Here is a 26,892-nt window from a genome sequence, read left to right on the forward strand (position 1 = left end):
TGTCAGTCTACGATCCCTTGTTTAAGAAATCTCATTGTGAACTACATGCCAAACAGAGGTCTCATTCTCCTATCATACACATTTGTGGCTGGCATATGGTGAACTAGCTCAAAGTCATCAGGGACAAATGCCACTGGCTCACCATGCATGGTTTACTTCCTGTTATCACACCCGGTCCCCTTAAAGATTATATTACTGTCGTGAAGTCTAAGAAATAGTTGTCCCAAAGTCTGGTGTGAATTACAAATAAACTCTAAGAGTCCATTTACTAGTTTATTGGACATCAAGGTTTACTTAAATTAAATATACCCAAATACTTAAGTTCTAAACTTAGAATCTTATATTTAAAGTAATACAGAAAACTAGGAAAAACAAGTTCAATAAACGTATTTAGCAGCTCAGTATATGTGAATCCAAGTTGGTGCTCTCAACTTTAACATTTCAACATCGTATCAAGAATAAAGGTTTGCTTTCGTAGTTTTTGTTATGAAAAGAGATTCCAATTATATAAAGCTCTAGAAATCCAAATATCCAAGTCCAAAACGGCCAGTAATAAATGAGCTCTGGATATCCTCATTACAAAAAAAAAAAAAAAAAGCTCAATGACCGTATTTATTTGGCATTATATGAAAAATCATAAAGAAAAGGCTCCTAATCTCTAATGTTCTCTCAAGTTATAAGGATTAAGACATTCCATTCACATCTACATTTTTATAAAGTTTAAAAAATATCTTACTAATTGTTATAGATTAAAATCTAATACAGAAAACACATCATGACCAAACAGTATTAGAAATTCAGCCATGTTGTAATTAATGGCATTTAATAATCTTTCTTGATTATAATGAAATGCATTTTTTCAGTAAATAATTTATTTCCTAGGCTTATCCATAAAATGATCAACTTGTCTTTAAAAAATATATGTAATCAGATATCCAAATATGCAGCACAGCAAATTTATAGCCAAATTTATAGCCATAACAAAATGGCACATTCCCATACCTTAACTATGGCTAAACAAGGATACTGTGACTTGTTGGCAGTTTTCATAGGGAAAAAAAATCTGTAAGTAGTAGAACTAATTCATTCTGAACCAAAAAGTGAAAATAAGAATGTGGGAAAATGTAACACGACTATTTCTTCTGACATTATCTATATTGGTGAAAACTCTTTCAAATATTATCCATGACAGAGACAAATTTAATATAAGTATCAGGAATTTTGTTATTAGTCCTAAAAATTATTTAAAAGAATAAAATCCTGTCTCCAGGAATTTCACAGCAATAGCAAAATGTGTATGACAAAACCATAGCTTTTTCCAAATAAAATATAAATCGTAACATCTATGCTTTCATTCACCAAATTTTCCCACCCTAATACACAGAGAACAGTTAATCCAGATATTGGGGGGCATTTGCTTGATTCCCATGTATTCAGACTGACTCGTATGAAGACTCTGGGACTTACAAAACAAAGGCCTTCACAACAAGAAAAATCTCTTTTAGAAGCTGGTAAATATAGGAGTTTGAATCTTTTGCCGTCTGAAGGCAGTAAGAAATGAGAAGAAATGAGAAAAGCAGTGTCAAGTTCTAATTTTCAAGGGTGGAAGAACACTATAACTTTATTTCTGATTCCTTCCTGCTGAACTCCAAGCCACTCCATGAACCTCTTTGAACCACCATTCTATCAAGATGCCTAGGTCACTAAAGACATTTCTTCACTCTGAGTACAAAGCTTGATTTTTAGCACACACTATAAACAAAGGATCTCCTGTTCCTGTACATGTTTATTTTCAGATTCCAACAAATTTCAACAAAATTATCAGAAGCAAGTTACAAGCTCATTTAACATTTTAAGAGTGAAAAATGAGTTTGAATAAAACTGGCATTGACGATATATAAAACATGTCAATAAATATAAAACATGAAACTTGAAACTAAGGAGATGCTTTTTTAGTAGCCAAATTAGGTTGCACGTGGTTTTTGGTTTTTATGGTATCAAAAAAATGTCTTTTTTCAACTCAATGCAACCCCTACTTTCTTCTAAGAATATGCCAGGTAACGTTTTTTAAGGTTAAAAAAACCAAAAATGGTGGTAATAAAACGGAGTTTGTAATATTCTTGTCTTTTAAACTTAAATAACTAAAATTGGTCCCACAAATTCTAAAAATAAATGAGAACACCTGTGAATATTAGTTTCATATTTTAGAAACAGTATCCATTTAGCCCCCACGAAAAGTTGTTCAAATGTCAAAGTAAAATGGAATAATATCCTAGCATGAATGCCACTTGTATCATGCGCTACAAATCAGCTATTAAATGAAAATAAGAGGTAATTGGGGCGCCTGGGTGGCACAGCGGTTAAGCGTCTGCCTTCAGCTCAGGGCGTGATCCCGGCATTATGGGATCGAGCCCCACATCAGGCTCCTCCGCTAGGAGCCTGCTTCTTCCTCTCCCACTCCCCCTGCTTGTGTTCCCTCTCTCGCTGGCTGTCTATCTCTGTCAAATAAATAAATAAAATCTAAAAAAAAAAAAAAAAAAAAAAAAGAGGCAATAAATCTTTTTTGAGTTTTCATCCAAGTAACTTGAAATTTTTCCTGAAGAAGTAATTCCTATACATTTTCTAGACTAGAAACATCTCACATTTACAGTGTTTGTCTCAGAAAAATCACTTACTGAAATAATTAGGACTCCAATCCAGAAAACGTGATGCTAGTTATTATTACACAAGAAGAAATATACCTTTTACTTGATTTCAAATGTTGAACATAAACTTCTGTTAGTGATTTATACAGAATCTTTACAAGTAATCTTAGAATAGCAAATTCTATAAAAGGGACGATCATCTACTTTTATTAGAGAAAGGAAAGTCATCAAAAGCAAAATTTTTCTCCACCGTCTTTTACAGAGATGCCAAGTCTTTTCTTGAATATACAATAGCTTGAAGTCCCACTGGAAAGTTGGGAAAAGAGTAATATAAATAATTAACTTGGTCTCAATGAATTATCTTTAAAAATAGAGTCTTTCTTGGCTAGATGATAGCTTCAGCTAACACAAAAGGTACCATATATCTGCAACACACACAACTAATGAAAATTAATATCCAAATATGTAAGGAATGCTAAAAAATCAATAACAATAAAAGACGACCCAATAAAAAATGAGCAAAGATATAAACACACATTGAGAGAAGAGTAAACACAACCAACAAATATATGAAACTATGCTCACCCTCACTAGAAATCAGGAATATACAAATAACAATCTAATGAGATGGCGTTTCACAACTATTGATTGGCAAACTTTAAAATTTAGATAATCCCAGGTGGCTGTAACTCTTATGCCCTGTTGGGCATAAAAGGGCTTTAGCAAACAATCTGGCATTTGCCAGTAAAACAGAAAATATACATATTCAGTATTCCACTCCTAGAGAATACTAGAAAAATTCTTTTGTGGGTAGCCAGGGGACATGTACGAGAATGTTTAAAGTAGCCTTATTTTATTTTTTTATTTTTATTTTTTTATTTTTTTATTTTTTTATTTTTTTTTTAAAGATTTTATTTATTTATTTGACAGAGATAGAGACAGCCAGCGAGAGAGGGAACACAAGCAGGGGGAGTGGGAGAGGAAGAAGCAGGCTCATAGCGGAGGAGCCTGATGTGGGGCTCGATCCCATAACGCCGGGATCACGCCCTGAGCCGAAGGCAGACGCTTAACCGCTGTGCCACCCAGGCGCCCCAAAAGTAGCCTTATTTTAACAGCAAACAAAACTTAGCTGAAATATCCATTATCAAATGAACAAAAATAAATTCTGATTACTCATAATGGGAAGATGTGTATAGCAGTGAAAAAGAAATAAACAACTACTACATGGATAGATCTCAAAAACAACATATGGATAGATCTCAAAAACATAACGTATCAAAAAAACAAGCTGCAAAAGCACACACACAGTATAATACCTTTAAACACAATCTGAAAACGTGACAACAAAAGTTATTGTGAGATATGTACATGTGTGTTTTTGGGCATGGGATGTGGGACGGCAGACTTTCTATGAAGACAGAGGGAAGGGCAGACGGACAGTTCTGCAGAGGTAGCTACATGGGAAACACAGGGAACACAGTCAAGGAGGTGGGCACCAGCCCTCAAAAGCAGTAATAATGGAGATTTCTTTAGCTGGGTAGCAGGTGTATGTATGCTCACTGTGTTAGTTTTATTGCTTTCTTCTGTATTAAAAAAATCATGTCTACTATGTATATATCAAAGTGTTCTCAATTTTAAATATTGAAAAAAAGGGGTCATTGTTCTTGAAAACAATGGAAAGCAACAATGGAAGGCAGAAGAGGGAGAGAGGCCCGATGTGGCCACAAGAGCAGAGTTGCTTCTACTCTGAGAAAGTGTATCAGCCAAATAAACTGCTCTGTTAGTGTTTCAGCTACAGTTTATAAGAGGTGGAACCTGGGCAAGAGTTGATTGATTTCAGTAACAATCACAGGAAATTAAACAAAAGAGGAGTATTTAAAAATACCTGATAGCGTGCTCTTGTGAAAAATGCCAATGCAGCCTTTGAACCTGGTCTGCAAACTCTCTGCTCTGTCACCTACTGGCTTGTGGAACCCTGAATAATTCCGTCAAGCTCTTGGGCTTCCCAAAACAAGAAGGCTAGTATCTACCACGTAAGGTTCTTGTGGGCCAAACGAAAGAAGTAAGGCATCTAACACACAGAAGATGGGTCAATAAATACAAGCCCAACAGGAAGACAAAGTCGAATCGGATCTAATTACAGTGATAACCACAGAATGATATTTAAAAATGACCAACAGAAGACTCAAGTGCTTTACTAGGCTCTCGAAGACAGATAACTTTTATACACATGGCCCTTACTGTGAAGAAGACGACTTAGTATTTATAATGTCTCTTAAGCAAAACAAAGTTAAAGTCTTATTTCCCTCTTCCCTTCCAAGTTAAATATCTAAAGAACCACATAGCTCATAAACATGGTCCCCATTTACACTTCTCACTTGAAAAACTAGATCCTGAAGTGCTATACAGTGAAATTGAAAAATACGGAAGTGCTCTTTACTGTCACATGAGACGTTTTTTAAAATGCTGATAAATTTATTAACAATGCATTAACAGAATTGAGTGTATTTTAAAAGCATTCCAGTACTGCTACATTGTAGCATATAACAGGCATTAAAATATTCAAGAATTTTTGTATCAATATTAAGGGTAAAATAAGATCTAAAAATAGATGGCTTTCGAATGCAATATTTTTCAATATTATTGTGAAATCAGCTTTTAAATAGAATCATTTAAGCATAATGATTTTATTTTGTTATTATTTTTTAGAATTTCAATTTTTTACAATTTATTTTAGAGAGGGTGTGTGCATGGGCAAGAGCCGGGGGAGGGGCAGAGGGAGAGGGAGAGAATCTCAAGCAGACTCTCCACTGAGCAAGGAGCCCCACCAGGGCTTGATCCCACGACCTGAGGTCATAACCTGAGCCAAAATCAAGAGCCAAAATCAAGTATCAATAATGCTTATCTGACTGAGACACCCAGGTGCTCCTAAACATAATAATTTTATTACCTAAAATCTATACAAGTTTAACCAACATTTGCACCAAATAACACAGACTTTTGAGCCTTTAAGTTAATTACCCACAAACTGTTATAGTTAACAGAATGAGAGTTTCCACTCCCCAAAACCTTCATTTGGTAATAAGTAAGGTCAGTTATTTCCCATAGGCTACAAAACTCTTGTTTCCCTCCTAAATTCTCCTACTAGAATTTCTTGTCAAATAATTCTTTTCTCGGGGCGCCCGGGTGGCTCAGTCATTAAGCGTCTGCCTTCAGCTCAGGGAGTGATCCCGGAGTTCTGGGATCGAGCCCCACATCGGGCTCTTCCACTGGGAGCCTGCTTCTTCCTCTCCCACTCCCCCTGCTTGTGTTCCCTCTCTTGCTGGCTGTCTCTCTCTCTGTCAAATAAATAAATAAAATCTTTAAAAAATAATAATAATTCTTTTCTCATTGTATCTGCATTTTTTATAGTTGTGCTATATACTAGAAGCACACATCTATCTTTTGTAATGCATTATTTTATCTGTCATATATGATCAATATGCCTTTTCCTAAATTAAGCTTTTAAGCTTTTCTTGGCTGCAATTACATAAATCCTACTGGTTGCAAAATTAAAAAAGCAATTATAAACTAGTATTTACCAATGTGAGAAACTATGGTTTAGGGGAAATAAAACCAAAAGCAGTACTGGAGGCAAAATGGAAAATAGATCTAAGTATCTGTTCTTATTCTTTTAACATCATAGTTGTAATTAAGAAAAATCCTGCGGCACCCGGGTGGCTTAGTCGATTAAGCCTCTAAATCTTGGTTTTGGCTCAGGTCATGATCTCAGGATCATGAGATCAAGCCCCATGTCAGGCTCCACGCTCAGTGAGGAGTCTGCTTGAGATTCTCTCTCTCTCTCCCTTTGCCCACCCCCCCCACATTCTCTCTCTCTCTAAAATAAATAAAATATTAAAAAAGACAATCCTCTGTCATTTTTAACTTGTGCCAATTATAAAATTCTGTAAGAATATGAGGATCCAAAAGCAAAATTCTAGATGTATCTCATTAGCATTTGTAAGTCAGCGCCACGTTTTGCAAAATCCAATATAGATTCTAATTCCACCTGATCAACTCCACTTAGAAATTATGTCTAAAAACTAATTCTAATTAATGAAACTGCTATGAACTCAAAGTTAAGAAGTGGTGTTATACTAATGAAACTTTACACTGGAACACAACTTTCTATATTACACACAATATTGAACTTACCTAAATTTGGAGGGAAAAAGATTCTTTGTGTTCTAGTCCTAGTTCAAAACAGGGTAATACTAAATTTTAAATGTATTTAAGGTTTCTGTTGCCAGATTTTCCATTTGAAGGGCAGAAGTGAATTAAACATGGGAATTAATCATAAGCTCAAAGTCCAGTTGTTTTGATCCTAAAGAAATACTAGCATCTGAAAAAGTAGGTCAAAGGTCACTAAGATATACTAGCAAGAGAATTCAAATTATAAATCAGGTCATAAAAAGCTTTTTTTTACCTCCCAGAACCATCAAACTCTCTGAAGTTGAGAATGCCACATTAAGGTTTCTTAAATGGGATCTCTTTGTTCAGAACAATCTCTTAACTTTTACTATGGTTTATCCACTGTTAGGATTAAAATATTAGTAAGAAGTGGAATGTCTCCCAAAACATTGAGAAGTTTTTGGTAAACCCACCCTCCCTTTCAGTCATTGTAAAAGGCCATGATGTGCTATGAATGAAGCATATTGACATTTCTTCAGGATAAGCACCGGGAGCTTAGTTAACTGAAGTCTCTTTTTTAATTAGCAAAATCTGAATTAAGCTGAATTAATGAAAAACAGTTTCCACCAATCTGAGATGATGATCTAGAAAGCAAGTGCAGCGCAACTGCACTCGCACACAAATTTTTGACGAAGAACAGCCCACACAGTAGTTCTGAATTAAATGGTCATATATGCAGAATGACACTGGATTCTTCATAAATCCTTAAGATAGATCCACAGAAAACCGTAACGCCACCATCACCCACCCTGTGATCCTGGCTAGGATGCTTACCTTCTCTGGGCTCAATTTTTCATGTCTAAAGATGGGGATAATAATAGTACCTATCCCATGGGCTGCCACAAGGGAATAAATGAAATAAAGGTGAATTGTACCTAGCACATGGTGAGCTTAAGAAATGTGAGCTATTCAGCTAGACATTTCCGGACAGATTTCACAACGCTAAAAGGCATCTGGCTTTGCATCCAAACTTGTATGTATTGCACACATCCATTTTATAAAAGATATCTTGGTTTCGTAAATGAGAATATTTGTAAAACCACGACCAGGGATGGGTATGTTGATCCACAAGTTAGAGCAGCATGTGAAGCTAAAAAACTTTTTTTCAGCTGAATTGAAGTATGGTCACTATAACTTATGAAAAATACTTTTTGGTAATAGAAGTTCCACTGTTCATTAAATAATCAGATGACCTATTGCATAAGATTTTAATAGGAAAACGTTAACTCTGCCCAAATATACTTTTGTAAGTAGCAGGTATAACCCATAGCTCTCTTGTTGCCATCTACAGGACTTACATGAAGTTGCTAAAAAAAAGTGGGGGAGGGGGAGGTTTAAGGCTGCTATGAACAAAATTTAAATATCAGTTTCTGGTACTTAATTTGAGATTAGTGTCTCCTGCAGCCCTAAAATTCAGTTTTTAGTGATGCTGAATGTGATTCTCAAATTTTTCATTTTATAAACTCTTTTGTTCTATCTAAAATGTCATCTAGTACTCTCTTTCCAAATAATAACATTTCCCCCCGTAAAGGTCATGTATTTTCATTCAAAAGACGAGGTGCTAACAGGTAGTTTTTGAGAAGGGAAAGAATCAATAAATGCTGTCTGGAGGCTATGAGACTATTTTTATTTCCTGTCATAGAATATATGTCTAATACATTGAGAAGCTGAATGAACTGATGTAGCCACAAGTAGATGGGGTACGGATGAGTGAGGAAATGTTGAAAATGAAGCACAAGCATATACAGAAAGTTGCTCTGAAACGGGTAACATTCAGGCTCTGAGACATTTAAAGAAATCCCTTTAAATTCGCCAGAGTCCAGGCTCCTCTCCTTTTTCTCTCTCTCCATCTCAGCCCCTGTCTTGGACCCCTCCCTTAACTCTATACCCCTGTCATGGTTACCCTGAGAAACACTGTCTTTGGAAAATCTAACTCCGAAATTCTAACTGAATTGGACAGAATCACTGGACAGAGCAGCAGCCACAGTTACCATCTTTTGTGCAAGCTGTTTTGGGAAGCAGTGGTTCATGCTGGGACCTCTTGCAAGAATTCAGAGTTATTTTAAGGTAGGACATGGACTGAAAAGACCCAGACCCAAACCAGCACTGTGCAAAAGGCCCCACCTCTGGGTGCCCGCAAGTGCGAGGCAAAATGCCCACACTCAATAAATATTGAAATCTGGTGTCCTAAAGCTCTCAGTCCCTTCGTTCAACAAATATTTACGAAGGTCATGCTTTGTACCAGGCACTACCAGCACAGAGTGGAGTTTCAATGATAAGTGACCCAGAGTCCTGGAGCTACATTCCGAAATGAGCATGAAATATGATGAGAGAACACTGTTTGATGATGAGAACCTGGATTTCCTTTCGCGCCAGAACCTGTGAATTCTAGATTCTTTTTTAAAATTTTTATTTATTTTTTTAAAGATTTTATTTATTCATTTTGACAGAGAGAGAACAGCGCACACACAAGCAGGCAGAGCGGCAGGCAGAGGGAGAGGGAGAAGCAGACTGCCCGCTGAGCAGACAGCCCGACACGGGGCTCGATCCCAGCACCCGGGGATCACGACCCAAGCCGAAGGCAGATGCTTAACCCACTGACACACCCAGGAGCCCCGTGAATTCTAGATTCTAAAAGAAGCCAAAGCAAAGGCCGTAAGAGGCTGTATTTGCTGTCTGTGTCCCCCATGATTAAGAGCACCAGTGGCAGCTAGCAGCGTCTAACCTAGCAACTGGCACGCAGCAGAGGCTCAAAAATAGTCTGGCAAACCTTTGAGAAGACTGACGCTATAGAGGGAACCAAGCATAACATCAGAGATATTTACTTCTTTGACATCATCATCATTCGTATCTACTGAGCGTTCCCAGGCACTGTTCCACCACTTCACATAGATCTTATCTCACCTTCCAAGCTTCCTAACCGATAACAACAACAGAAAACAGGACAGGACTGCAGCACATCTACATTTCTGACTTACTGTCCAGCAGAAGTGGCAAGAGTTACTTTGACTCTCAGGTGATTAAAGATAAATGATATAATTTTAGCACCAGAAAGGTCACTGGGGGAAAAACCACTAATAACAGTCATTATATCTCTATGGTGCACAAATTTTCTTTTCTATTTCCTACATTTTCTCTAAATAGTGATTACCTTTAAAATCTGAAAGCCACAGGGCACCTGGGTGGCTCAGTCGGTTAAGCATCTGCCTTCGGCTCAGGTCATGATCAACGGGGAGTCTGCTTCTCCCTCTGCCTCTGCCCTTCTCCCCTGCTCACGCTCTCTCCTGTGTGCTCTCTCTCTCTCAAATAAGTTCAATCTTTAAAAAACAAAAAAATCTGAGAGCAAGTAAGCAGATGTTAGGGCTTTCACTGATGAGGAAACCAGGTGCGAGAAGGCCAGGGGACCTGGCCAGGGTAACCAGTGGGCCAGAGATGGCAGGAAGAGGAGTCCCTTAGCATCAGCTCACAGTTAGGGGCAGAGGTCTGTCAGGCAGGTAACAAAGTTGTTTGCTCAGAGGCTACGTAGAGTAGGGCCCAGCATTACTGAAACTGAAAACTCTGGAATGTATTTCAACTGTTACTACGAGTCCGTTAAAGAGCGGTCCGAGCAACAGCCTTGGGCGTGGGGTTCTTGACGGCTGCATGCTGCCACGCGCAAACGCCTTGCTTTGTACCCACAGGTACTTGGTGACTGTGGAGCTGTTCAAAGTAGATAAAAAGCAGGGGAGTAAAAAGATTCAGATAGAAAGTGTCTTCCCCGATTAAAACAGTAATTTTCGACGCTTACACTTCTAATTTCTCCTTCTAACTTAGGACACAGTGCACGTGAAAGCTGAACTTGCCAACAGAGTAGGCACATGTTTGAATAGCTGACAGCCTCTTGGGTGGCCAAGACTGGAGGTCGAGGGGCCACGACACTCTATATTTTTAACTCAGCAGGTTACTATGGAAAGATGGTGAGGTCATTAAAGCGCCTGTGGCACAGAACTATGAGCTCTTTAAGTAATGTAGCAATTTATGTGTAATAGAAAATAGAATATAAAGCCCTTGTTTAAACTCCTTAAATGACTCTCAGTTTTTCTTGACCTGGCCTGAAGTTTCAGGGGTTTCATAAACACCTGTTTTTATTGCATGAATCTCTCCTTTCAAGCCTGTAGCAGGTATCTAACCACTAAGCCACATTAGACTATTTACACAAATAGATCATTTTTAGCTCCTGGGCACTGTAATAGCACCTACGAATGTTCTTCTACATTCTTTTCAAGAGGAATGAGGTACCGTGAGGTGGTGGCAGACACTGTGGGTCTCCCAGTGCCCTAAACTACGCTTCTGGGCACCTTTCTTGTTTCTACTGCTGAAAGACTGAAGGATTAGGGAGACAGGAAAATCAGTATCCTCCTTGGGTAAGGACATGAACATATTAGCTTAGTCGGTGGCATTCTCTTTCAACAGGCTCTCTCGTCAACAGCTCTTCACCTCAGAAATTTAACTCAATTAAACATTAGGGAAGGAGACATTCATAACACAGGAGTCAGTTTCCTCATCTGAAGAATGAGATGATTGACCTAGATGACCTCTCATGTTCCTCACAGCTCTGAGTCTATGAAAGAAAATACTATTCTGAAACAAAAGTGTATAGATCTTAAAAGAAAATTTCAAATGGTAAAAAAAACAAAAAACAAAACCCACTCATAAGCAAAAAAGACAAATGACAACCTGGGAAGAATATGCGTGAACTCTATCACAGAAAAGAGGTTTATATTACTAAGACAGAGAGCACTTCAGGAAAAGAGAGCTAGAAGGATGGTCTTAACTACATGAAAAGATGCTGAAGCATGTGCTTCATAAGAAGAATCAAAATCACCACTAGACCAAGATTCCAGTTTTCACCTGTAAAATGGGCAAAAATCTAGAAATGCACCAAAATCTAAACCTATCCTGTTGGTGAGGCTATAAGGAAACAGACACTCATATTTTGCCAGTGGAAAAGTGAAATGACACAACACCTATAGAAGGGAGTGTGATGACACGTAACAAAATTACATATGCATTTACCTTTTGACCTGTGATTCCCAGTTCTAAAAATCTCTCCTGAAGATATCCAGCCAAAAAATACACACATACAAAGCAATCCACTGTAGAAATATTTGTAACAGCAAGAGAGAGGAAATAACACATATGTCCGTCACAGGGAAACGTGTGTGAAACCACGGTACAGTCACACAGTGGAGTACTATGCAGCTGGAAAAAGGAGATGTGGACCATCTTTACATAATGCTACGCAATGATCTGCAAAACAAACTACTACATAAAAAAAGGTGGCATACAGTATGTATTTTGTGATGCCATTTATCTAAGTCAGAAGGGGATATGAATGAGTATCTGTTTTAAAAAATTATAAAAGTATAAACCAAAGGGCGCCTGGGTGGCACAGCGGTTAAGCGTCTGCCTTCAGCTCAGGGCGTGATCCCGGCGATCTGGGATCGAGTCCCACATCAGGCTCTTCTGCTATGAGCCTGCTTCTTCCTCTCCCACTCCCCCTGCTTGTGTTCCCTCTCTCGCTGGCTGTCTCTATCTCTGTTGAATAAATAAATAAAATCTTTAAAAAAAAAAAAAAAGTATAAACCAAAGAAGAGTTTTATAAAAGGTTATAGAAGAAGGGTGAAACAGGGTGGACAGGTCAGTAATAGAAGCCGGGCTTCTCTGAATATTCCTGGTTTTATAAATTTGACTTGAGAAACATGCAATATAAGCTGAAGCTGGCTTGTACTGGCTCTTGATAAATGTTCAGGTATTTTGGGAGTCACCTGTCTTTACCGTGGTGGCCTGAAATTGGCCATGGTGGAAGGAATTACATCATGGATATCAGCAAACATAGCTCCCGAACCCCCAAGCCAGTTGTCAAACACTTACCAGCATACCATTGGAGACATGAATATTTTAGGAAAGTATAAAACAAAATTAAATTTAAAAAAGAATGTTTCTAAAATTGAAAGCAAAATGAAACAAATAAACCTAACAGTGAATTGAGTGGGTAGCATTATGAGCTGTTTTGACTCGAAAGCACGGTAATTTGACTATATAGCTCTGGTAGAAATACTAAAAGAACTGCAAAAATAATTTTAAACTATTTTCAATTTTGTGGTGTGAATGTTGGTATTGTTACTGAGAAATTGTGAGTGTTATGGAACAAAGCAAATGAGTAACTCTGTTACTGTCATGAGAATTGGGAATTTTAGTATAGTATATTGGTCAGTACACATTGCTGACCAAAGATAGGGAAAAAATCTGAGCAATAATAATAACTGCCATGGATTTAAAACACATAAAATATGTTTAAATCCATGAGTTTAGAATGATTCTCAAACACCTCACGGGCTCACCTCTGGAAGATACTAGGAAAATAAGTTTATCAGGTTGCACAGTGATAAAGGCATTTCTCCTGCTTTTTTCCATGCACTTTGAGGTAAACACGTAGTTAATGAAGGAGTGTTTTTCTTTATGGAAGTATTCTAGCTAATAAACAGAGGAAGAATCATAGAATTCAAATACCACCATCTTGTAACCTCCAATGAAATAATGAATCTAGATTATAATCAATGGCTGTCAACACCACAAAACAAGAGACAACCAGCAATGAAGGGCCTCCTGATTGAAACATACCACATTCCGTGGTCTATAAAGTGCACTTGCTGAAAAAGTATTTGTGTGTGTATCTCAAACCTGAAGGATATCAAACCTCTAGAACTAACTACCAATCTACAGGAAATATAAGGTACAGAAAAGTAATTTAAGTGACAACAAAATCCGAATTGTGGGAAATTATACAGAACAGATGACCCAGTTTTACAACAAATAAACTGCAAAGGAAATAAAGAAACATGGAGAGAAAACAACATTAACAGAACATGTAAATTCGGACAATTCATGGACCTAATTTGAATAAACAGTAAATCAATAAAAACATATGGATATATATGTGTATATATATACACATATGCACACACTATACATATGTGGGTTTATCTCTACATGTTTACATGTAAATATGCATGCACTTACGTAAGCATATATGCATGTGTACATAGACATTAAGATAACTGGGAAAATTTGAATGTGGACTAGAGGATTTGATAATATTAAGAAAGAGTTAATTTTTTAGGTATGATAAAGATTTTGTTTAAGAGAAAAATGACTCATTTTCTGGAGAAGTATACTGATATATTCATTGGTGAATTGGAACAATATATATTTGTCCACAATTTTTTTTAAAGATTTTATTTATTAATTAGAGAGAGAGCAAGAGAGAGCATGAGCGGGGCAGGGAGGGAGGGGCAGAGGGAGAAGGAGAAGCAGACTGCCCGCTGAGCAGGGAGTCTGACACGGGGCTCGATCCCAGGACCCCGGGATCAGACCTGAGCTGAAGGCAGACACTCAACCGACTGAGCCCGCCAGACTCCCCTATTTGTCCACAATTTTGAGGCATGGTGAATGGAAGAATTGAGTGGTAGGGAGTTGAGATTAGTTTAAATTGGGCGAGGGATACCTAGGCACTGACTGTAACTAATCTCTACTTCTATATAAGACTAAAATCTTCCACAATAAAGTTAAAAAGTATACACACAAAAATGACAAAAAAACTATGTAGCCAATATTAACAAGCTGGTAATAGAACAATGAAATCAGACCAAGACATTCCAACTTAGGAGTCCATTATGATTACCTCAAGAGCTTTTTCACAATATAGTCTCAGAACTACCACTACATCACCGACCCTTCAAGACTAAAGGAACCGTGTCATGTCACTCAGGACTGCAGGACTGGGGAAAAATGATTGCGGACCACTGTTCAAACCCAGCAAGGGTGCGGGCTGCACATTATTCACCCACTTTTTATCTCCATGCCGGACACATTAAGAGGTACTCAAAAAATATTCAGTGAATGACTGACTGACCCTGGGTAGTGAAAATGAAAAGACAGGCTTAGAGTGGCTAAATGCTAGATGTGCAAAAAACATTCATATTTGATATTATAAAAATGCACTTAGGTTACTGAGTTTAGAGAGCATGGCTTTCTGTTTTAAATGGAATGGGTGTTCATCATAAAGCCACAGATTACTCACTTCAAACAGCTACAAGTAAACTCCCAGAATAAAAATAGTTTTAAATACACAATTGGGTGGGGTGTGGCTAGCAAATACTCTGATTCTACAATCTGTTTTGGACAAGACAGTGCTTCTTATGTGACTTAACAAAGCAAACGGCAGTCAGATTCCCTGTGCTGAAGTAAGTACACTGTTTGCAAAACGGGTTGAATGTCCAAGCCTTATCCAATAAAGACACCACATTTTCCCAAGTTAAAGGGGAATATAGATTGACAAATACCCACATGTATTTACGTATGCCCAAAAGAAGGCATATGACCAGCTGGTATGGACTTTGTCTCTAATAAGTACTAAACGGAGCCAAGCCCACTGTCTCACCATGGGGAACAGCAAAATACCTCAAACACAAGAATACTCTAATTTTAAAGCTGGGAGAGCTTAGAAACTTAGACCAACCTTTTCATTGTCTAACAGACACCTAGAGAGTTTGAGGTGAGAGGCTCTGAAAATAGCTGGAGTAGCCACAGATGAACAAACGGTCTACACAGGTGCACAGCGTGAAGAGCTGAGAATTAATCTTCTGTACTTCCACACAAATGGTATCTAACAGAGTAACAGTCTCAGTTATAAATGGCTGTGTGTGTATGTGTGTATCCATATAGACATACAAAATACCAGAATACGTACTTGTAATAATTCCTTTTAAAACAAATTCAAAACAAAACAAAACGAAAAAACCAAATTCTACAGCCTAGCCTCCAACAGCATCCATGTGACCTCACCTACTTTTTCAAAATCTTACCCAAATGAACCGAAGTAGATGAAAGGCAGCCACTTCTCTTAACTAAGCTTTTGCGGTATCTTACAGACACAGCAGAGCACATATTATAATCACAAAAGCTGCTCCACAGACATTCTCCAAATGATGAAAGAATGATTAGAATATAAATTTTTGAATTCTCCTGTTAATCTGAACTGATGTAAAAGTCATGTTTCACATGTATCTACGAATATTATATAGAAACAGGACGCTGCAGATTTTTAAACATGGCAACCAATGAAAGGTTTAAAAGGGAGAGTTAGGAGAAAGGCAGTCAGTGAGATAAACTATCCATTTACATTTCTACAAAGGCTTAGTCTAAAAAAATATAGAAAAGTATATGCAGGGAAGGAGAAGGGGACAAGAGAAAGAACAAACCTTTATTTCATCTACTGGTCAAACACTAAATTATTTCATCGATCAGTCCTGTAACCATTCTACTTTAATTCTGCAGAGGTTTTAAAAACATTGTATCTATGCCTGTTACGGAATTTTCCTTCTCACCTACTTTACCTGTACAGTTGATTTCATTTAGCTCCAAAACAATGAAATTAGATACAAAATTTGGTCTCTCAACTTCCTGTTTTTAATAGATTTTTTAGGATCCTGAAAACTGACTTTAAAAGTCTCCTAGCCTTGTTAAAGAGAATTCTAAGCATTGAAAATGACAAAGATAATGTTTACTTTTTATCTTTGGGGGGAAAATGTTTCTAATTAGGCTGAATCAAGATTCCTGAAGGAAATTTTAAGGTAAGGCACTGCTATTTTTAAAAAGCTGAAAGCAAAGTTTGAGGAACTGTTTTCTTCTGAAATGAACACAACAATCTCATTTAATTAGACGCGATATGACATTATCAGTTAAGGCTTTTGCCATTTCTACCACAACTCTAAAGTAAGATCCAAAATTAAGCAATAAAACCTGAAGCTATTTACTGAACTTATTGTAGTGTTGTAAATAAAGAATCCAAATCCTTCAGGGTGATTGTATTGCTAACTCTACTATCAAATTCATGGACGTCTTGCCTCTGTCTGAAAACTAAAATATTTAATAAGTAAAAATCAAAGTAGATATTAACATATTTAAAATCTCTCTTATTAACTTCTGAGGACTTACACACTAAAACCCTAAGATATAAAACAACATGCCTACATTTTAATTGTTTTTCTCAAGCTCAAAAGTAAGTAAGAATTGGGGTAAGCTATCTGCATAAAAATTTAGGAACATAATGTTCCTTAATGGACACATTGACGGCCTTATGTCATAACTGAAGAATTTAGAGATGGTTCAAATCCATACACACCCCCCCAAAAAAGGACTTCCTCTCCTACTACCAAATATTTTCAACCAAATAACACAAGAATGTGCTTTCAAAAATACAAAGGGCGTATTATTCCATCATGAACCAACCTAAACATTTGAGTAATAACTTCTAAAATAAAAACTCAGAAAAAGATGGTGCATGGTTAAAACTATTAATATATATTAAGACAAAGAGTTTATTTTTCAATAAGAAAACAAGGAAAGAGAGCCCAACCTGATCTTGTATGCCTGCCCAATAGAACTTTCCACTATAATTAGTACCCTCCACCTCTCAGGGGAGGAGCTTAAACACAGGGTAACCTCACAAAGTAAGGGAGAAATAGTATAAATACTGCAGGACAGCTCTGGAGAGGGTACCCTCTGCACTGCTCACCTGGACACAGGAGAGCTCAGAAAGCTGCCAAGAAACTACCTCCAGGAACTCCTGGCACCCAGGTAAGTCTATGACTTGATGCTCTGGTGGACTTCCATGTTAGCTTGTTTGGAAATGAGCCTTGAAAAATTAACTGTTTTTTGTCATTTAAAAAAAAGTGACTTTCCACTAACGTGTACTCAGAAACTTTAATCTGTAGTAGTCTCTATAAAAAGATACCCTAATAAAACCATACTTGTAAAAGTATGTCCTATTTAGTTTATTTTGAAACTACCAGATATTTCAAACTATGTTAAAGATCTTGAATTATTAATACAGGCATCCAATTCGGTTTCTGTAAAGTAAAATCACTTCAGTTTTACTTGATTGTTTGAATGTGGTTTCCACTAACAACTAAGTCACATATTCATATAACTGAACATGTCTAATTCTGGCTTATGGAATATATTAAAAACAAATAGGATAAGGTAAAAAAGGTAGTTAACAAAACAGAGAATTCGTGTGTCCAACATCAGACAAATAAAACAGGTCTATACCAAGAAATTATGCTTTTCTGTTTTTCAGAAGCCATCTGAGAACATGCTGTCACGAGCAGCCCTTTTGCTGCTAATTTCCTTGCACCTGGTACATGGAGGATTTTATGTGGAGCAATACCAAACACCTACAGGCATCAAAGGCCCACCATCCAACACCAAGACAGAGTTCTTCATTCCCTATGCCATAAAGAGTAAAGGTAAATTTTATATATCCTGCTGTATTAACTAACTGGTTGTTACTTTCTACAATCTTAATGATCTCTTTAACAAAATGCTTTTAACTTTGTTTGGTGTTAAATTATCATCAAACTCCTGGATTTGTCCAAAATATTAAAACAAAATGATTTATGGAAAGAAACAAGTCTATTCCAGAACATTAACATCCTTTACATAGTGAGTAGAGTAGAAAGAAAGACCTGAAGAATATTAAGAACTTTTATGTGTGGAAAGTCTTTCCCTCAAATGATCCTTCTGCACAGATAATTAACCATAATGTAGAAATATTAATTCCAAACAGATTAATCAAGTTTGAAATGTCTTAACGAGAAATAAGTACCAATTATACAAAGAGAGTAGCAAGTTTAGACTAACCATCATTTACTTGTACAACCAATTCAGACAGTCCACCAATATATATAAAATTGAGTCTTAATTATCAAATAAAATCTAACGCTTTTCCATGAAATTTAATAGGCAAACGAGGCAGCAATTTCTGTAACTATGTATACATTTTTGTATGGGTTAGTAGTCAAGTACACAGACTTAACTGCCATGTGCTAACTGGGGGGCCTCAAGTAAGTTACTTATCCTCTCTGTGCCTTCCTGTTCTCATTCAAAAGCAGCAGCAGCTATCTCAAAGGGCTGTTAATGAAGTTTAAGTGTTACCAGCTGTAAAGTACTCAAGTGTTAGCTGTATTACTGGTACTTCTCCTCCTCACACTGTGGTAGTACTGGGGGGTAGCCTTAGATACATTTTAGCTTTGTTCCTGAATCTCTTCCCCAGCTGTTGAGCTTTTCCAGATATTGTGAAGAGAATTGAGAAAATGTATGCACACTACTAACAGATCCTCAAAGAAGGGCAATTAGTAGGTTTCACATTCACTAACTGCATTTGAAAGACATCCGGCACATAGTACTTGCAAAACATCTACTGAATTAAACTGCATAATCTGAACAGATTGTAGGATGCAAATTTCCTTTCCGTAGTATTTTTTCATGATAGTTATATATTTTACCTTGCAAAGAATGCTAAGGATACTTGCCTAACTTTACAAATAATGCTTTTGGAGACAACCATTTTCAGCAAATTAAACTTACAGGATTGTCTTCTTAAAAAGAAAGATGAAATTTAAAACATTTCATGAAAGGCAGCTTAATGTTTAAAGATAAGTGCACAGGTACATAACAAAAAGTCTTGAATGTCTCAAAATACAAATAAAATACAGGAAAAGTTATGAAAGAAAGAATAAAAGATAAGGAAACCTGCTACTCCCCTTGAATTCAGACTTTTTATAGTTTACCAAGGTCATATGAACCAGCCTCGAGTTAAAAATCAAATGCACCACTTGTAGAAGGTTAGAAGTATTTCTATCTTCCCACCTTACTGTACTGCATCATCTTGGCTATTTCTGCAGAAGAAATGAAAACATATATCTTACTAACACATGAAAAGCTTAGAAGCTGCATTTTAACTGCAAATCCACGGCAGTCTCTACTTGATAATACAAGGTGGAAACTCAAGTACATTATCATTCACTGGCAGCACTAATGCGCTAAAAGAAAGACAAAAGCCCACAATGTATACATGTATACCATTAGGGTGATAACGGAAATACAAAGAGTGTCAATGTAATTCCTGGGCCCATCTGTTCAACACAGGCTCAAAGAGGGCTCAGTCAAAACACACCAAATTATGCTGCAAAGAATGCAGAGCTGGTGGCCCCATGGGTGCCATATTCTGACATAATCAACCACTATTTCCATTTCTGGGCATTGCAGAAACTTTTCTGCTGGGTAATCATTTTTCCTTGAGGATGGTATCACCCTAATCCTTAATTTTTTTCAATTGGCAAGGAAAAAGAGGGGCTATTCCCCAAAGACACAACAGAACTCACATTTTTTCTTGCATCAAGCTGTGGAGGACCAATGAGGGCAACCTTCCAAGTGACTGAGATCACCCTGTCCTTGGACTTCCAGTCTCAAATGGTGCTCTATGGAATCATTTTCTTTTCTTTTTAAAAAAGATTTCATTTACTGATTTTAGAGAGAGAAAGAGAGAGTGGGGGGGGGTGTGGCGGAGGGGGAATCCCAAGTGGACTCTGAACCTAAGCGCAGAGCTCCATACAGGGCTTGATCTCACGACCCTGAGATCACGACCTGAGCTGGAACCAAGAGTCGGGCGCTTAACCAACCGTAAGTCACGCAGGCACCCCACTATGTAGTCATTTTCAATAAGAGTGTTTTTCCTCCCTATTTTAACAGTTAAACAGACTTCCAACCAGACTAAGATAATCATTTTTAGTATGGATATGATCAGAGGTTCAGATAGAGATTCAGAATAAGATTCTGAAGCAAACCCCAATCTAACATAGTTTGCATTTGAAAAAAAAAGTGCTATTTTATTTTCTATTTATTCATCTATTGTATTTGTAATGTATTACACCCATTGATACTTACAGATAAGTAACATATGTACACTAAAAGGTCAATCTATCAATGATATGTATGAATATCTAGAGATCTTTTGCATAAATTAATTTTTCTCATAGTCTTCTTATTGATGTCATTTTCAGAAAATCCATGGGTGACTAAAGCTCCATACATTTAAATATTTGCAAAATGAAATATAACTCTAATTAGTACAAAATATAAATATCCAGGTCTAAAATAATTTTCCTATTTTAGCATATCTATTTTAATGATTCTAATATGTACTTTATATTTCATTTGTCACCAAATATATTTCAAATATCAGGAATATCTCTACCCAAGAGAATAACAGTAGTAACTACTATTGGCTAACTACTTATCCCAGTTAATATGAAAGACTTTTTAAAAATATAATAATGTACCAACAATTAACAGTTAATGTGAACTATACCCATAAGCATATGTTTTCAAAGGTGATTTACAATTCACTTAATATTAATTCTAATTTAGTCTTCATTCTGATTCCTAAAGCCACTAAAGATTTAGATAAAGTTTATTAATTAATCACTTTTGTACAAAAAAGATGTGGCTCAAAAGTCATAGCCATAAGTTATTCTCAGGGTTTTAACCAAAAACCATTCAGTATCTATGCCATTTGTTAAATCTATCATAACTACGAACCATTTTCCAACAGTAAAAGAATCTAAACAGTATACACAGGCATTCCAGCCATCTTCCTAAAGATTTATTAAACACGAAATGATTTTAATATAAATTCTGCAAATAGACATTTAAATGATATGTAATTATTACCATTTTTGCTAGCTATTAAAGAATTTCTCTGAGAAAGAAAAGAGAATTTTATAATAGATGCTTATGACGATTGCTGTCTAAAGATTCTTTGACATGGTAATAGTTCCCAATTATATATGCTAATACCAGAATGCTCTGCTAAATCCCAACTTCGAATGAATAAAACCAAAACACTGGGCACCTCCTATCACAGGGACACTTGTTTTACTCCCTTCATGACCGAAGCTCTTAAAAGATGCGTCCTCTGCTTCCCCACACTTGTGGCCCAAGAGCCGTTTTCACATCAGAGGCAGTAAATTAGCGATTTCTGAACTGAATTCACTATACCAGTAGAAATATTTGGTTCAAATGGACCCACCGCTCTATGAAATCAACAATAACTATGTGCATTAATCAAAGAAAACTTTAGATAAGCATTTTAGTACTCTTTTATATACTCTGCCCCCTGGCTCTGATTCTCTAATTCTTTGTTTCAATGTTAAGTCAATGAAAGGAGGATGTAGGAGTTCATGGTATGTACTGAGGGTGAAAAAAAAAATCAACATACATCTAAACTGTGTTCAGCAGCGCATGGCAGATTTTCTCACTGATGTCTGATAGGATAGCTTTTGAGAGAGTAAACTGTTACAGTTCTTAAATATTTTCCCATTTATTCTGCATTTGTCTTTTTCTTCCTGTCCTATTAAATATCATCTTGTCCCTTTCCTCTCGAGGTAGATGATTTTCTCAAAATAAATGGGGTAAATACCTCCACTGTACTCTTATTCTAGATGAATTCTTCAACCCCAGTGTGTTTTCATGGATAATTAGGATGTAATAAAAGTATTATGGTAGTCACGGTTTACCGTGGAGGAGGAAACCATCCTCTCTGGCAGTGTTTTTAAACACAATATAAAATGTATTATCTGAAACCATTTAAGACTAGTCTGCCCAAATGGACTGACTGACAGTGCAAGGTCATTACTAATCATCTCTCTCTCTGGGTGTGTGTGTCGGGCATGTCTTTTAGGTGTATCAGTAAGAGGAGAGCAAGGTATTCCCGGTCCACCAGGCCCCGCTGGACCTCGAGGGCACCCAGGTCCATCTGGACCACCAGGAAAACCAGGCCAGGGAAGTCCCGGACCCCAAGGAGAGCCAGGGTTGCCTGGACCACCGGGACCATCGGCCACTGGGAAGCCAGGTTTGCCAGGACTCCCAGGAAAACCAGGGGAGAAAGGACCATCTGGACCAAAAGGAGATACTGGCCCAGCTGGTTTACCAGGACCACGGGGCCCACCAGGGCCACCTGGACTCCCCGGCCCAGCTGGAATTACTGTTCCAGGAAAACCCGGACAACAAGGACCTGCAGGAGCCCCAGGACCCAGGGGCCTTCCTGGAGAAAAGGGCGCACCAGGAGTCCCTGGTGCGCCTGGACAGAAAGGGGAAGCAGGGTATGGAGCTCCTGGACGCCCGGGTGAGAAGGGCCTTCCAGGCCCTCAGGGTCCCATGGGACCACCTGGCCCTCCTGGAGTGGGAAAAAGAGGTGAAAATGGGTTTCCAGGACAGCCAGGCATCAAAGGCGATCGGGGCTTTCCAGGAGAGAGGGGACCAGCTGGCCCGCCAGGCCCCCAAGGTCCTCCTGGGGAACGAGGGCCAGAAGGCATTGGAAAGCCAGGAGCCACTGGGGCCCCAGGCCAGCCAGGGATTCCTGGGACAAAAGGTCACCCTGGGGCTCCAGGAGTAGCTGGGCCTCCAGGGGCTCCTGGCTTTGGGAAACCGGGGCTGCCAGGCCTGAAGGGACAAAGAGGACCTATTGGCCTTCCAGGAAGTCCAGGTGCTAAAGGGGAACAAGGCCCAGCAGGTCATCCTGGGGAACCAGGTCTGACTGGACCCCCTGGAAATATGGGACCCCAAGGACCAAAAGGCATGCCAGGCAACCAAGGGATTCCAGGCCCTAAAGGTGAGATGGGGCCAGTGGGGCCTGCGGGACACCCTGGGGCTAAGGGAGAAAGGGGTTCCTCTGGGTTAGATGGAAAACCAGGGTACCCAGGAGAACCAGGCAGCAACGGTCCTAAGGGAAACCCAGGGTTACCAGGCCCAAAAGGGGACGCTGGAGTTCGAGGACCTCCTGGTCTCCCAGGCCTTGTAGGCCCAGCAGGAGCTAAGGGAATGCCTGGACACAATGGTGAGACTGGTCCAAGAGGTGCCCCTGGAATACCAGGAACCAGAGGCCCCATTGGGCCACCGGGCATTCCAGGATTCCCTGGATCTAAAGGGGATCCAGGAACTCCAGGTCCTCCTGGCCCAGCAGGTGTAGCAACTAAGGGGCTCAATGGTCCCACTGGGCCACCAGGGCCTCCAGGTCCGAGAGGCCACATTGGAGAGCCTGGCCTCCCAGGTCCTCCAGGCCCCCCAGGCCCTCCAGGCCAAGCAGCCCCATCTGAGGGCTTTATAAAGGCAGGCCAAAGGCCTTTTGTTAGCGCCAACCAGGGAGTCACAGGAATGCCTATGTCTGCTTTCACCGTCATTCTCTCCAAAGCTTACCCAGCTGTAGGTATTCCCATCCCATTTGATAAGATTTTGTATAACAGGCAACAGCATTATGACCCAAGAACTGGAATCTTTACCTGTAGGACACCAGGGACATACTATTTCTCCTACCATGTGCATGTGAAAGGGACCCATGTTTGGGTGGGCCTGTATAAGAACGGCACCCCTGTAATGTACACGTATGACGAATACACTAAAGGCTACCTGGATCAGGCTTCGGGCAGCGCCGTGCTCGATCTCACGGAGAACGACCAGGTGTGGCTCCAGCTACCCAGTGCTGGATCAAGTGGGCTGTACTCCTCTGAGTATGTCCACTCCTCCTTCTCAGGGTTCTTGGTGGCACCAATGTGAGCACATTCCCACTGAGCCAACGTAAATCTGCTAGAAAAGCCATTCCCCAGCTCCACTGCGCCCCACAAAATGCATATGGAGGTAGGCCCACAAGATGTGACGAATTTTCATTTTCCAAATACAAATTTGGGCTTTCAGACCAACCAATTCTCCCCCCTGAGAAAGTGAGCAGCAATAGTAAACAACAGGTGAAGACCCTCTTGAATTTCTAGTCGGCAGTCCTAAGGCTCTTTAAAGTTTTCTGTGAACTCCTTCAGTATTTAAAAATTTACCCTGAAAGTCCTACTAAGCTAAAAATATAAAATGATCACAAAGAAACCTGGAAATGTGACACTAAATTATGTTAAATTCCATTTCAGAAATTCAGCATTAAAAAAAAAAAAGTCGGTTTCTACCGATTAACAGAAATTCTAGGAAACATTCAGAGGGTATCCTGTCTTTATAGAACTCAAATACTTGAATATTCAAATTTAAAAGGCACTGTAAACCCTAAGATCTTTCTGATGGTGCATGACTCAAAGGCTTACATGGCCCCTTCATCAAGATCTATTCAAATGTACAGGTGCACATAGATGTCTTACAGCTCTAATAAAGAAAGAAAGATGATGTTAAAATTAATCTGAAATGCAAGGTGCTTTAGCCATGAACCTTTTCAGACTTTTCTGTGACTGCAGAAAAGCTTTCTATATACCCTTCACAACTTGGAAATGGGTGTCTAACCTAGTTTATTTATTTAATACAAGTGTGATTAATTTGATTTAATTCCATATTGAGTCTTACAGATTATGATTTTGTGGGTTTACAGACCATTGCCATACGGACCTTGAGCCTCCCACTCTAGTGATATTAGAGCTAATGTCAAGGGTTTCAAAATCTGGCTAGAAATGAAAAGATGTTATTTATTTATGCTCTGTACTGTATTTTTATATTGCTACTTAAAACTTTTAAGCTGTGCCTCACTTATTAAAGCATGACATGTTTTACCTACTCCTTATCTACAATGCAATAAAATAACATCAACCGATTTTTATGCTGAATTTATTTGAAAGCAGCAATTTTCTATTCTCAACTATTCTTTCAAGGCTTTTCACTTTACGAAGTTTATAGAAGTAAAACAATGAAGTGGTGGGTGGCCCTTACAGTTGTCATGGATACTCCCCTCTACTGGCGAAGGGCATTCGCACCCCCCCCCCCCCCCAGCACTCCGTGTAGACTACAAAAGGGCACCCACAGGACCACGTGGGACCTACCAGCCAGGGTTGAGGGCTGGTGACCAGGCACAGAAAAGTGAGACAATCTCCCCAAATCACTGATTTCTTCAGGGAAGGAAAGAAGCAGGTGGCAGAGAAATATGTAATTTGAAAAAAATATTCTGCAGTTACTATTTATTGCCTTGATATGTTTTTTAGTCACAATATTTAGGATTATTTTGATGACTTAAACTACGTTAAAAGGAAGGCAGGTAATTTTATGTCAATCAAAAGGCAACCCTTTTCTAAGCTGAGAAACACTGCTCTTGATCACCTACCAGTCCACTGGTTGACTCAGCACAGTCTGGTTTGAGTCCCCGAGGTAACCTATGATAAAGCATCCCTGAATTCCTTAGAAGTACCCCCCGCGGAACCTTAGCAAGCAAACCTGAGATGCAGCTGTGAGACCCGACGTGCAACCTGGCCATGGCTCTGCCCCATTCTGAGTCAACCAGTCCTGTTTTTATGGAATTCCCCCTTTCCCTAGTGGCTATAGCTACTACACCCATGGTTCTAGTGAGTGATCCTCACTGCCAAGCCAGGAAACAGCTGGAACCTCCATTCTGGGAAACCCACAGAATGCCCCTTCTGGCAGGCCCGCACAAGACAGCAGAGCTCAGAAAACTGGCAACTGTGGCCAAGAAGCAGACACGAATAAAAGAACCTCTTAAAATATAAGCAGTATCAACTTCATAGCAAAATATTTGATAAAATCAAGTCCTAATTGAGGAACATAACTAAATAGGTAACTTCAAAGTAATTCACAAGCCGTACGGCACTTAACAAACATCGATTAGAAGGTCTCTCTTCACGTTACTCACCCTTAAAAGCCGACATTTTATAATTGTGTTGTATACCAGCAACTATGTCCTTCCAAAAATCAAATGTTTTTTGACCATTGTTCTGCTAAAAAAAAAAAAAAAAATTTCCCAAATATTAACACAGGTAATAATCGGAAATATCGGAAGACTAATACATTTGCTTGAAGTCACTATGGATGAAAAACTCATGTAAATAATAACTTCTACATAATAAAATGCTCAATGGAAACTCAGAAACACATGACTAATTCTGGCTCAAAAGTAAACCGTTATCCAGGTTCTATTATTAACATGATTGTTACGATTTTCAAAGACAACATATGCAAAACAGAAGAGTAATTCTGACACAAAACTGGTGACTTTTCACAGATCGTAAGCCCTAAGTATATTCAATCTTCATAAACAGTATAAAGTCTCTACACATCAACTGCTCGAAAAGATGAATTTTAA

At 38.5% G+C, this 26,892-nt stretch overlaps 2 protein-coding genes across 5 annotated transcripts in view; one reads left to right on the forward strand and one right to left on the reverse strand.

Annotated features, from left to right (window-relative positions):
• The window catches only part of NT5DC1 (5'-nucleotidase domain containing 1), a 139,085-nt gene that overhangs the window by 97,794 nt on the left and 14,399 nt on the right, over positions 1-26,892 (reverse strand). For 2 of the 4 annotated variants that reach the window (XM_048226117.2, XM_057311129.1), the window contains exon 6: positions 26,443-26,524. In XM_048226117.2, the coding sequence (XP_048082074.1) occupies positions 26,443-26,524 (82 nt within the window). Of the gene's footprint in view, positions 1-26,442; positions 26,528-26,892 lie in introns of all 4 variants that reach the window. The other 2 variants (XM_026489241.4, XM_057311128.1) reach the window with 1 other exon arrangement.
• Positions 17,473-25,386, forward strand: COL10A1 (collagen type X alpha 1 chain). The gene is made up of 3 exons (XM_026489244.4): positions 17,473-17,555; positions 18,058-18,226; positions 22,501-25,386. The coding sequence occupies exons 2-3, from the start codon at positions 18,073-18,075 to the stop codon at positions 24,369-24,371; spliced, it is 2,025 nt and encodes a 674-aa protein (XP_026345029.1). The 5' UTR covers positions 17,473-17,555; positions 18,058-18,072; the 3' UTR covers positions 24,372-25,386.

This window comes from Ursus arctos, unplaced genomic scaffold (genome assembly GCF_023065955.2).
Source record: "Ursus arctos isolate Adak ecotype North America unplaced genomic scaffold, UrsArc2.0 scaffold_13, whole genome shotgun sequence".
Taxonomy (NCBI): Eukaryota; Metazoa; Chordata; class Mammalia; order Carnivora; family Ursidae; genus Ursus; species Ursus arctos.